The sequence below is a fragment of the Nerophis ophidion genome, linkage group LG20 (genome assembly GCF_033978795.1).
Source record: "Nerophis ophidion isolate RoL-2023_Sa linkage group LG20, RoL_Noph_v1.0, whole genome shotgun sequence".
Classification (NCBI taxonomy): Eukaryota; Metazoa; Chordata; class Actinopteri; order Syngnathiformes; family Syngnathidae; genus Nerophis; species Nerophis ophidion.
This window is the reverse complement of record NC_084630.1, coordinates 36,064,097-36,076,596: the sequence shown is the minus strand read 5'-3', so window position 1 is coordinate 36,076,596 and position 12,500 is coordinate 36,064,097. Positions and strand designations below refer to the sequence as shown.

General features: G+C 43.4%; 2 protein-coding genes across 3 annotated transcripts in view; both read right to left on the bottom strand.

Moving 5' to 3' along the window:
- Positions 1–5,536, bottom strand: part of LOC133539072 (son of sevenless homolog 1-like) — a 32,685-nt gene extending 27,149 nt beyond the window's left edge. For both annotated transcript variants that reach the window (XM_061881108.1, XM_061881109.1), the window contains exons 1-7: positions 5,122–5,536; positions 4,853–5,054; positions 4,598–4,723; positions 4,392–4,523; positions 4,168–4,332; positions 3,893–4,102; positions 3,693–3,836 (exon numbers count right to left, since the gene is read on the bottom strand). In XM_061881108.1, the coding sequence (XP_061737092.1) occupies positions 3,693–3,836; positions 3,893–4,102; positions 4,168–4,332; positions 4,392–4,523; positions 4,598–4,723; positions 4,853–4,939 (864 nt within the window). In that variant the 5' untranslated portion in view covers positions 4,940–5,054; positions 5,122–5,536. The remainder of the gene's footprint in view (positions 1–3,692; positions 3,837–3,892; positions 4,103–4,167; positions 4,333–4,391; positions 4,524–4,597; positions 4,724–4,852; positions 5,055–5,121) is intronic.
- Positions 5,537–11,787: 6,251 nt separating this feature from the next.
- The window catches only part of tmem178a (transmembrane protein 178a), a 5,362-nt gene continuing 4,649 nt past the window's right edge, over positions 11,788–12,500 (bottom strand). Inside the window, exon 4 of the mRNA XM_061881101.1 lies at positions 11,788–12,500. This exon is cut by the window's right edge and continues 21 nt beyond it. Within this exon, the coding sequence (XP_061737085.1) occupies positions 12,280–12,500 (221 nt within the window). The 3' untranslated portion in view covers positions 11,788–12,279.

The window sequence follows — 12,500 nt, the reverse complement described above, 5'->3', positions numbered from 1 at the left end:
CTTAACTGTTTGTATCATAATTCATGACTGAATGATCGTCATTCCTTACAAGAAATAACATTCATTGTTGTTTGTTTGTATTATAATTAATGTAAACATCATTCCTTACAAGAAATAACATTTGTTTTTGTTTGTTTGTATCATTATTAATGTAAACATCATTCCTTACAAGAAATAACATTAATAAATGAAAGAATAAAGAAAAAAATGAATGAACCATCCATCCATCCATTCATTACCGCCTGTCTCTTTTGGGGTGCTGGAGCATATCTCAGCTGCATTGGGGCGGAGGGCGGGGTACACCCTGGATAAGTCACCACCTCGTCGCAGGGCCAACACAGATAGACAACATTCACACACTAGCGACCATTTAGTATTGCCAATCAACCTATCCCCAGGTGCATGTCTTTGGATGAACCAATGAGGAAATAAATGTCAATAAATGAATTAATGAAATAATTAATTAAGGAATACATGAATGAATGAACAAATTAAGAAACAATAAAAGAAAGCATAATTGAATGCAAAACAAAATGAAAATAAATATAATTGTAATAAATGAAGAAATCAAAATGACTGAGTCAATTAATTAATATGTGAAAGAATAAATAAATGAAAGAATAGATGACAGGGATGGGATTGAAGATTTTCAAAATCAGCTGAAAATTTTTAAATTCTAAAACACTGCTTTCGGAAGGCCGCACAACGGCCGCATCCTGCTAGGTGGGTCTGGGGGCATGCCCCCCCCAAGAAAAATTTTGAAATCTATGTTAGCTTAGGATGCATATCCTGCTATTTTGAGTTAAAATCTAACAATATTCTCCTGACCAAAATTTCACATTTATTTGCAAATATTTTCATAAAAATGTATCATGTGATGAAATTTATTTATACAAGTTTACACATATATCAAATTCTTGCACACTTTTGGATTATAGACCAAAATAGGCCTACAAATGGATTAACCAAAATTCAAAATATATAAATGTTGAAATACATAAGATGGTGTATTGGACTCGTCTGTGGTAGATTGGTGTGAGAGGAGCCGAGTCGGAGGTGGGAGGCTTCGATAGTTGATTTGAGGCTGCATTTGTGACGATGTTTGACTTCAGCTTGAAGGCAGATCCCAGTGAAAAATTACTTCTTGGTAAACTCACTTTACTTAAATGCCTTGCCGATTTTGCGTGGTCAAAGAGTGCCACCTTTCCCCGAGATCCATAGTTCACAATGTCCTTGCAATATAAGCACTGAACACGTCCCGGTTCATCGCACTTTGCAATGAAATCGCTGATCAGTTCGTCTACTTCTACGACATTGTTGTTAATCTTCACCTTCAGTTCCACTTGTTTCTCACGCCCTTATGGATATATTTCGCTAATGAAGCATTGCTATCTTTAATATCTTTGAGGGACGGCATGGCGTAGTGGGTAGAGCGGCCGTGCCAGAAACCTGAGGGTTGCAGGTTCGCTTCCACCTATGGACATCAAAGTCGCTGCCGTTGTGTCCTTGGGCAGGACACTTCACCCTTTGCCCCCGGTGCCGCTCACACCGGTGAATGAATGATGAATGAATGATTGGTGGTGGTCGGAGGGGCCGAATGCGCAAACTGGCAGCCACGCTTCCGTCAGTCTACCCCAGGGCAGATGTGGCTACTGATGTAGCTTACCACCACCAGGTGTGAATGAATGATGGGTTCCCACTTCTCTGTGAGCCCTTTAAGTATATAACAATAGAAAAGCGCGATATAAATCTAATCCATTATTATTATTATTATTAATAAGCTTAACCATGTCTGAAACTGTTTTGTCAATAAAGAAACGTGTTAATTGAGAGCTACTGTGTTTTCTTTCCAGATTAGTCGCCGATAAACACAACCAATATCAACAGAATCAATCCAATCCAATCCACTGTATTTATATAGCACATTTAAACAACAAAATGTTTCCAAAGTGCTGCACAACGATACTAAAAACAACATCTGGATCAGTCTGTCGCAGCATGAAACAGCTCAGTTCAAAGGAGGAAAAGAGCACTCCAAGATCACCCTGTGATGAATGCTTTCCTTTAAAACAATAGCTAAACCCCCGCCACGACCACTCGTTCTCGGCGTGTTAATGAAAGTACAGTCTGGGGGCAATAGCTCTGAAAAAGCAGCAGACTCACCGGTGCCAATCCAGGTTTCTGTCAAGAACAGTATATCCAAAGAGTATGACGAGAAAATGTCCTGGAGAACAAGTCTTGTTCATCACGGATCTCGCATTCATGAGTGCACACCTCGGTGAAGTTGTTGTAGCCACGCGCGGTGCTGAGCTCAGCGGGCGAAGATTAGCCAGGGACACGCCACCTGAGCCCCGGTGAGATGAGCAAAGAGGGCGCAGGGATCCTCCCTCTGTTTGATGATTGGCACCAACCAAGACCCGACCAGTCGACGCGCCCGCCGCAACAAATAGCGACCAAAACAGTCGTTGTACTCCAGGGGAAGTGCAGAGATCTACACCGCGTCAGGATGTGCCAACCAAGCTTTCACTTTTACCAGTCGGCCGGATCGCACTCCTCGCCGTTTCCGCTTCCTGGGCAGCGGCGTGTTCACCCGACGGAAGCACTCGGGTAGGTTAGCATTAGCACAGAAAAATGAATCCCAGTCTCTTGCATTGTAAAGTTCACATGATCGTACTGACTCCTCTATCCTCAACAACTCCTGGCGTTCATACACTAGAAGTGAGTCGATGGTCCTCAAAACACACGTCAAAATAACCACAAAACAGACAGTAGTGCTCAGAGGCAAGCGGCTAACCAGACACACCGGCGCCATCGTGTTCTCTTCTAACGAATTATATATTATATAATATTATAAGAATACGAGTTCAGAAACGCTCACAATAATTAAGGATCAAGGACTAGATATCGTCGGCAAACGACGCTTGCAGACGCCTATAACGGGCAATGTCATTGGTTAATGTTGTCAGTTGATAGTAGAGCTTAGCCAATCTGGTGCCTTCACACATTGGCATTATATTAAATAAATGACCCTGGCGGCGCCAAAATCGGCGGAATTCTCATCCCTGAGATGAATGAAAACGTGAATGAATGCATAACTGATTGAAAGTATAAAATAATGAATGAATAAGTTAATAAATGAAAGAATAGATGAGTGAAAGAGTACATGAGTGCATAACTGGGTGAATGGCTTAAAAAATGAAAGAATAAATAAATAAAATTAATGAATTAATTAACAGATGAAAGAGTATATAAATGAATGAACGAAAGAATAGATAAACAAATTAAAAAACTCAATGAAAGAATGAATGAATGTATAAATTAATAATTGAAAGAATAGATTATTAAATGAAATAAAATAAATGAATGAAAGAAAGAATAAAATAATTAACGAATGAATAAATTAATAAATGAATGAATTCATAAATGACAGAATAGAAAACAAATGAGTGAAGGAATTAATAACTAAAACATAATACATAAATGAATGAATTATTAAAGAAAATAGATGAAGGAATGAAATAATTTAAAAAATGAATGAATATATGAACAAATTAAGTTACAAATGACTGGAGTAGTTAATAGATTAAAGAATACATGTTTAGATGGAAGCATAGATGAGGAAAGAATGGAAAATGAATAAATGAATGAAATGAATATGAAAGCATACATGAAAGAATGAATGCAGGAGCTACCTCAGCCAGGTCTTCAAAACAGCTGCCCACCAGCGGGTGAGGACTTCCATCGTCCGTCATCTCCACCGTGTCCTCCAGGAGGCCCAGCATCTTTACCGTCACCTCCTGCACGTCCAGCACGCGGCTGAAGATGCTGTCCACGTCCTGACACACACACCACATCAGCACGGGCGGCGGCGGCGTGCGTCCCACACACTTACGTGCTGCGAGAAGAGCATGGCGTTGGCGTGGAAGCGCTCCCTGAAGACCTTGATGAGAAGGTCCAGCTGCCTCAGGAAGTGGCGCCCGTCGGCCATGAAGCTCCGCACCAGCTCGTAGTAACTCTGCTCCTCCACGGCCGACGGCTCCTCGTCGGTCAGCGGGAAGCCACTGATGTCCTCCTCGTCCTGGTGGAACATGTCCATCAGCACCTGGACACGGATGTGGCAGGTTAAGGCGGGCACGCGTGGGCTGGCAGGCGGGTGGGCGGGCGCACCTTGTCGGCGCACATGGCCACGGTGATGTCCTGCTGGGAGATCTCATAGTGTCGGATGTTTCTCACGTAGTTCCCCGCCAGCTTGAGGATGTCGGCGGAGATGTACTCCAGCACGGCCACCATGTAGACCGACACCTGGTGGTCGATCTTGTAGCCCAGCACTTCCTGCAAGTCACAGCTGGCCAATGAGGCGGCGGCCAATGAGGCGGCGGCTGAAAACGCACCTTGAGCAGCGGGTGGATTTTGTCCACGGGCAGAGCCAGCGGGTTCCTCCTCTTCCTCTTCTCGATGGCGGCCTGAGCGTCAGCGATGGCCCACTTGTCGATGGGGTGAGGGAAGCTTTTCTGGACCCGCTCCTGATTGGTCAACATGGGTCAGGTGACCGTTGTGTGTGTGTGTGTGTGTGTGTGTATGTATGTGTGTGTGTCACCTCCACGTCCTGCACGCTGCGAGGTTGCGCCTGACACAACATGCTGAGCAGCAGCAGGATGAGCTGCTCGATGTACTGCAGCGCCTCCTGCTGGGACACCAGGTTGGGATGCACCTGCTTCAGTACCTGCCACACACACACACACACGCACACTCGTCAAAGTCATGACTCACCCCTGAGCACGTCCCGTGACGTCACCGAACACACCCGCCAGTGACTTCACAGGGTTCACCTGCGCGCGCGTGCACGTTCTACCTTGTCCAGGGAGGGTACGAGCAGGCCTCGCCACTTGGGCGCGTTGTCCTCGCTGAAGAAGTCGTACTGCAGCGGGGCCGCCTGCATGGCTGCTGCCGGCCGGCCGCGCGGCTTTCACGGCGGCGGCGGCGGCGGAGAGGGTCCGGCCTCGGGCTCAGCCGCCGTCCGCGCCAGCATCCTCCGCGCCAGATGTGTTAGCTCGCTGTTAGCACACAAGCTAAGCGTTAGCCTAATAGAGGCTAGCAGGGTGGTGTTAGCTCCGTGCTAACCTGTTAGCCCCTCAGGGTGGTGTTAGCTCCGTGCTAACCTGTTAGCCGGTCAGGGTGGTGTTAGCTCCGTGCTAACCTGTTAGCCTCTCAGGGTGGTGTTAGCTCCGTGCTAACCTGTTAGCCTCTCAGGGTGGTGTTAGCTCCATGCTAACCTGTTAGCCTCTCAGGGTGGTGTCGGCGGCCGCTCCATCGGTGACGTGACTCGGCCAACACCTGGAGCCCCGCTACCTGGCGTGGGAGTGTCCGGCTCCTGCGGTTCTGTCTCCCGGGACGCTCGGTGACAGCAGCCGACGACGGACGTCCTGCTTGCTTCCTTTCTGGCTCGCCCGCCCTCCCGCTCGCGGCTTCACGGTTGTCGGTTGTTGTGACTCCGGTGTGTGAGCGAGGCATCGGCGGAGTGGCTGCGCATGCGCGATGACGTCTTGACGCGCATGAGTGGTACTGCCGGCGCCGCGACGAGCTGCCCCCACGCGGCCAACGGAAGTATTACAAATGACGACACCTTCTCATCGAAGATCACTTTATTGACGACTGATCCAAGTCACGTGATCAATTGGCCTGAGAACAAGTCACGGTTGATCATCCTCACACTTTCCACGTTTACAGCAATTTACAGTCATGGCGGACAATAAGTTAAAGAAGCAGAAATACAATCTTTGTTTTGGAAAACTTCTAACTGCTTTTATTTACATCACATCCTTCAGTACTACACCACTATACTGGTACTACTGCACGCTTACTGGTAAGTACTACTAACACTGCTGCACTGTTAATAGTACTACTGCACGCTTACTAGTAAGTACTACTAACACTGCTGCACTGTTAATAATACTACTGCACGCTTGCTAGTTCTACTAACACTACTGCACTGTCGCTAGTACTAGTAACAGTGTAGTAGTGTTAGTAGTACTAGTGACAGTGCAGTAGTGTTAGTACTACTACTAACACTACTGCACGCTTACTGGCACTACTAAGATGCTTACTGGTACTACTAACCCTGCTGCATTGTTACTAGAACTACTGACACTGCTGCACTGTTACTAGTACTACTGCATGCTTACTAGTGCTACTAACACTGCTGCACTGTGACTAGTACTAGCCACACTGCTAACTCTGCACTAGTGTTACTAGTAACAGTAACAATCTATGCTTACTAGTGCTACTAACACTGCTGCACTGTGACTAGTACTGGCCACACTACTAACTCTGCACTAGTGTTACTAGTATCAGCAACATTGTTACTGTTACTAGTAACACTAGTGAATAGTTAGCAGTGTGGTTAGTACTAGTCACAGTGCAGCAGTGTTAGTAGCACCAGTAAGTATGCAGAAGTACTAGTAACAGTGTTGCTGTTACTAATAACACTAGTGCAGTTAATAGTGCTAGTTAGTAGTAATACAGTAGTACTAGTTATACAAGGGTAGTATTAGTACTCAGGGTTTCCCGCAGCGCTTTGTTGTTAAGGCAGCCCCCTTAACACCAAAGAGCCACCACCTAAACCAGGGGTGTCAAACTCAAATAAAGAGTGGGCCAAAATTTAAAACTGAACAAGCCGCGGGCCAAAGTTGAACAAATTAACCTTTATAGGGACGCATTGAATATTGAGCAAGCTAGGCTTATATAACTTTATAGTGACGTGCAAAATCCAGTTTCAAATAATAATAAAACAAATACATCAATGGCATATCAGATACAATTTTAATACAAATGGAATGCCTCTTTTCTGTTTGCAGCGTTCTGAGGTAAACATCAAAATATTTGTTTTCGACAGGCTAATAATACATTTGGAAATAAAATAATAGCAATAAATGAGTTAAACACTGAAGCCTTGACGTAGCAAGAGAATGTGCATGGATAAAAAGTTAATTACTGCTCAGTTTGCTACACTGATTTGCTATAACACATAACTTAATAGTGCAAAATCAACTTTAAAAAAAACAAACAAAAAATCATCAATGGTATATTAAATGCAATTTGTTCTCCCGAAACGTGTTTGTCATTCTTGTTTGGTGTGGGTGCACAGTGTGGCGCATATTTGTAACAGTGTTAAAGTTGTTTATACGGCCACCCTCAGTGTGACCTGTATGGCTGTTGACCAAGTATGCTTTGCATTCACTTGTGTGTGTGTAAAAGCCGCAAATATTAATGTGACTGGGTTCGGCACGCTGTTTGTATGGAGGAAAAGCAGGCGTGATGACAGGTTGTAGGGAACGCTAAAGGGAGTGCCTTAAAGGCACGCCCCCAATATTGTTGTCCTGGTGGAATTTGGCAGAAATTCGGGAGAATGGTTGATTTTCGGGAGGGGCACTGAACTTTGGGAGTCTCTCGGGAAAATTAAGAAGGTTGGCAAGTATGAGTATTAGCGGTGAACGCGGTGTTATAGCGGCACCGTCGCTGTATGATATCGGCGGGCCAGCTCTAATGTTAAATTGATATTGCCTCAAGGGCCAAATAAAATTACACGGCGGGCCAGAGTTTGACACCCATGACCTAAACTAAAGTCTAAAGTCTTAACAAGCTGCTCTGCTTAGTTCTGCTTCTGCCTCTGTCAGTATGTCTCTGCAGCACCCACAATTGTCCCACCCACGCAACCATCTGATTGGTTACACGCAGAGCGCTAACAGCCAATCAGCAGTGTATATTGAGAGCACATGTAACAGCCAATCAGCAGTGTATATTCAGAGTGCAAGTAACGTGGAGTGAGCAGAAAGGTGTTTTTAGCAGGTAAGGCAGCGGACTCTCCCCAAATGATAATAAACACCCCCCAGTCAACTACTGGTAACATCACTATGAGCCCGTTGACCTTCTAGAAATATAAGCGGCAGCTCAGCTCGCTCGCAGTCTTTGAGGTGAAGGCTAATTAGCTGTACTGTTAGCTCACTGTGCGGTGTGTGTGTGTGCGTGAATGTGTGTGGTATGGACAGCAAAGCCCTGTCCTTCTGAGAGAAAGACAAGCAATATTGACTTACAGTTAAAAACTAAAGTTATTTCACTTGACCTTTTTCTGTGTTGATTGAGCTGTGTCGAAGCAGCAAAAAGGACATGATGTTAAATGAAGAGATTGTGTCTGTGATAGTGTATATAATAATGTAAGTGCATCAGGGGTCACCAACCTTTTTGAAACCAAGAGCTACTTCTTGGGTACTTTTTAATGCAAAGGGCTACCAGTTTGATACACACTTAAATAAATTGCCAGAAATAGCCAATTTGCTCAATTTACCTTTAACTATGTTATTATTAATAATTAATTATATTTTTCTTTGTGGAAACACTGATCATCCTAATGATTTCTCACAATAAATATATATAGAAAGAGATACATATCAATATGCAACACTTTATTTTTATATTTTCTCTAAGTGCATATTTTTCAAATTGAACATTTTTATATGATCACTTCTAAGACAGTCTTGGGAAATCACAATATCCCATTTTTACTAGCTAGCCACTAACATTTTTCAACAAATCATGAATTACTTTTCACCATGTTTGTACAAATAATAACTCATGTAAAATACAAAAGTCGACTCTCAAATGTTTAAATAAATCATTTCACACTTTGAACTGGACACCAAATGTGTTATCTGTTTCTTTGTCAGTTAGTGGGAAGGCTGGGATTGCATGCTGTGAACTAGTGTGTTGTACTCTGCTGGCATTGCATGCTGTTAACTAGTGTGTTGTACTCTGCTGGCATTGCATGCTGTTAACTAGTGTGTTGTGCTCTGCTGTGTAACTTGACACTGCAACTCTGAGTGAGTCTTGCAGATGTGCATCAGTGAGGCGTGTTCTGTGTTTCTTCTTGATGAAGTTCATGTCAGAAAAGGCTGATTCACAAAGATAAGTTGAACCAAACAGGCTTGCAACCTTCATAGCTTCTGTGCTTACACCACTGTACTTTTTTGTGTCAACAAGCAAAAGTTTGGTGCAGCCTGGTGGGCTTTAAATTTTAAATTGTCAGGAAAGACGAGGAAGGAATTCAAAAGGTAAAAAGGTTTATGTGTTTAAAAATCCTAAAATCCTTTTTAAAGTTATATTTTTTCTGTAAAATTGTCTTTCTTAAAGTTATAAGAAGCAAAAACAATAACTGAATTTATTTAAACAAGTGAAGACCAAGTCTTTAAAATAGTTTCTTGGATTTTCAAATTATATTTGAGTTTAGTCTCTCTAGTAAATAAATACAATTAAAAAAATAGAGGCAGCTCACTGGTAAGTGCTGCTGTTTGAGCTGTTTTTAGAACAGGCCAGCGGGCGACTCATCTGGTCCTTACGGACACCGCGTTGGTGACCCCTGGTCTACATGAACTCCATGGTGTTCAGGGATGAATAGTCTCTCCTATCGCTATTGTACTATTTGTTCAGCTGTAGTTACATTCATCATTAGTAATGTAGCAGCCTAGATTTCCTGCTGTCACATGTTGATACAAATATAACATTTACATAATAAACATCACTGACAGGCTTCCCAAATGCTGTAATAAATGAAGCATGATGAGTTGAAGATATGTCAGCATGTGGGCCCAATTTTAACTCTTTTTTTCAAACGCTTACTTACAGTAAGTCATTCATTTGACTTTGTAAGTCATTATTTTAGTATCTCAGGTAACTGGGACTGTTTTGGTTTTACTTTACGGAAAAAATATGGAGACATATATCGTATATCGCCATTCAGCAAAGGGAGCGGAAAACAAAAGCAAAAGTTGTAGGATTCTTCCCCACAGTCTGTAGTCTATCCCCCCCAGGCTGTGGTGGCAGCGCTGAGGTGGAAACGTGATGGCCGAGTTACACCGATCCTTACACCCACCCACCCCCTTCCCCACTCCCCTCCCCCTGGAGAATCCCCACTTTAACTAACATTTTCTGGGGGAAACACTGGTACTATTTATAATAGTAATAAGTTGGGAGCGGCAGGGCATGGCATGGTGTAGTGGTTAGAGCGGCCGTGCCAGAAACCTGAGGGTTGCAGGTTTGCGCCCCGTCAAATTACTGCCATAGTGTCCTTGGGCAGTACACTTCACTGGTGAATGAATGATGGGTGGTGGGAGGGGCTGACTGCCACTAGTACACTTCCATCAGTCTAACCCAGAGCAGCTGTGGCTACAAATGTAGCTTACCAGCATCACTATCACCATCACCACCAGCACCTGCATCACCACCACCAGCATCACCACCACCACCTGCACCAGCAGCAGCAGGTGTGAATGATGGCTTCTCACTTCACTGGGCAGCACTTTGAGTGTCGAGAAAAGTGCTATACAAATCTGATCCATTGTTATTTTTACGAGTAGTATAACAGTGTTAGTATTACAGCAATAGTACTAGTGGTTTTACAGAAGTAGTATTACAGCAGTAGTTCTAGTAGTATTACAGCAGTAGTAGTAGTATCACAGCAGTAGTACTAGTAGTATTACAGAAGTAGTATTATAGCAGTAGTACTAGTAGTTTTACAGCAGTAGTACTAGCAGTATTTCAGCAGTAGTACTAGCAGTATTACAGCAGTAGTACTAGTAGCATTACAGCATTAGTATTACAGCAGTAGTACTACTAGTATTACTGCTGTAATACTACTAGTAGTACAGCAGTAGTGTTTGTAGTGTTACAATAGTAATAATAGTAGTACAACAGTAGTACTTGTAGTATTACAGCAGTAATACTAGTACAACAGCATAGCAGTAGTACTAGTAGCATTACATCAGTAGTATTGCACCAGTAGTATTACAAGAATAGTACGAGTAGTATTCCAATAGTAGTATTAGTAGCATTACAATAGTAGTACTAGTAATATTACAACAGTAGTATTACACCAGCAGTATTACAATAGTAGTAGTAGTAGCATTACAGCAGTAGTACTAGTAGTATTACAACAGTAGTATTACACCAGTAGTACTACAATAGTAATACTAGTAGCATTACATCTGTAGTACTACACCAGTCGTATTACAATAGTAGTACTAGTAGCATTACATCTGTAGTACTACACCAGTCGTATTACAATAGTAGTACTAGTAGTATTACATCAGTAGTACTAGTAGTATTACGGCAGTAGTACTAGTAGTATTACAGCAGTAGTACTAGTAGTATTACAGCAGTAGTACTAGTAGTATTACAGCAGTAGTACTAGTAGTATTACAGCAGTAGTACTAGTAGTATTACAGCAGTAGTACTAGTAGTATTACAGCAGTAGTACTAGTAGTATTACAGCAGTAGTACTAGTAGTATTACAGCAGTAGTACTAGTAGTATCACAGCAGTAGTACTAGTAGTATTACAGCAGTAGTACTAGTAGTATCACAGCAGTAGTACTAGTAGTATTACAGCAGTAGTACTAGTAGTATCACAGCAGTAGTACTAGTAGTATTACAGCAGTAGTACTAGTAGTATTACAGCAGTAGTACTAGTAGTATCACAGCAGTAGTACTAGTAGTATTACAGCAGTAGTACTAGTAATATCACAGCAGTAGTACTAGTAGTATTACAGCAGTATTACTAGTAGTATCACAGCAGTAGTACTAGTAGTATTACAGCAGTAGTACTAGTAGTATCACAGCAGTAGTACTAGTAGTATCACAGCAGTAGTACTAGTAGTATTACAGCAGTAGTACTAGTAGTATCACAGCAGTAGTACTAGTAGTATTACAGCAGTAGTACTAGTAATATAACGGCAGTAGTACTAGTAGTATTACAGCAGTAGTACTAGTAGTATTACAGCAGTAGTACTAGTAGTATTACAGCAGTAGTACTAGTAATATTACGGCAGTAGTACTAGTAGTATTACAGCAGTAGTACTAGTAGTATCACAGCAGTAGTACTAGTAGTATTACAGCAGTAGTACTAGTAGTATCACAGCAGTAGTACTAGTAGTATTACTGCAGTAGTAGCAAGTGTAGGGTCAGTTGACTGTAAGGTGAATATAAGAACGACGTAGTCCCTTTAAGGGGCGTGCCGGTGATTAAAGGTGCTGCGTTGTCATGGTAACTGCAGTATGTGCACACAGTAGAAGTTCAGGTGTGTGATGACGTCATCAACAGTATTTACACGCACACACTTACAGGCAGGCCATCTTCTGCTCATGTGATCTGCTGGTTGCGTAATGGTCAGTAGCGGGACGTCACCATGGTAACCGTGCAAACAAGAGAAAAGCCTCGGCGGGGGGGGGGCGGAGTCAGACGGAGGAGACACGGCCCACCTTGGAGCGCAGGCGTCCCGAGCGGCTGCAGGAGGGGAAGATGGCGGCCAGGCAGCCGGACGCCACGCTGAGAAGAAGACTGGCCCAGGCGCAGCGCACGGACCACCCATAGCCGTGGTCCACGTCCTGAGGCATGCCGTAGATGAAGGGGGGCTTCCTGGACAGGTCGTAGGTCACGCTGGCCGCATAGGTGCACA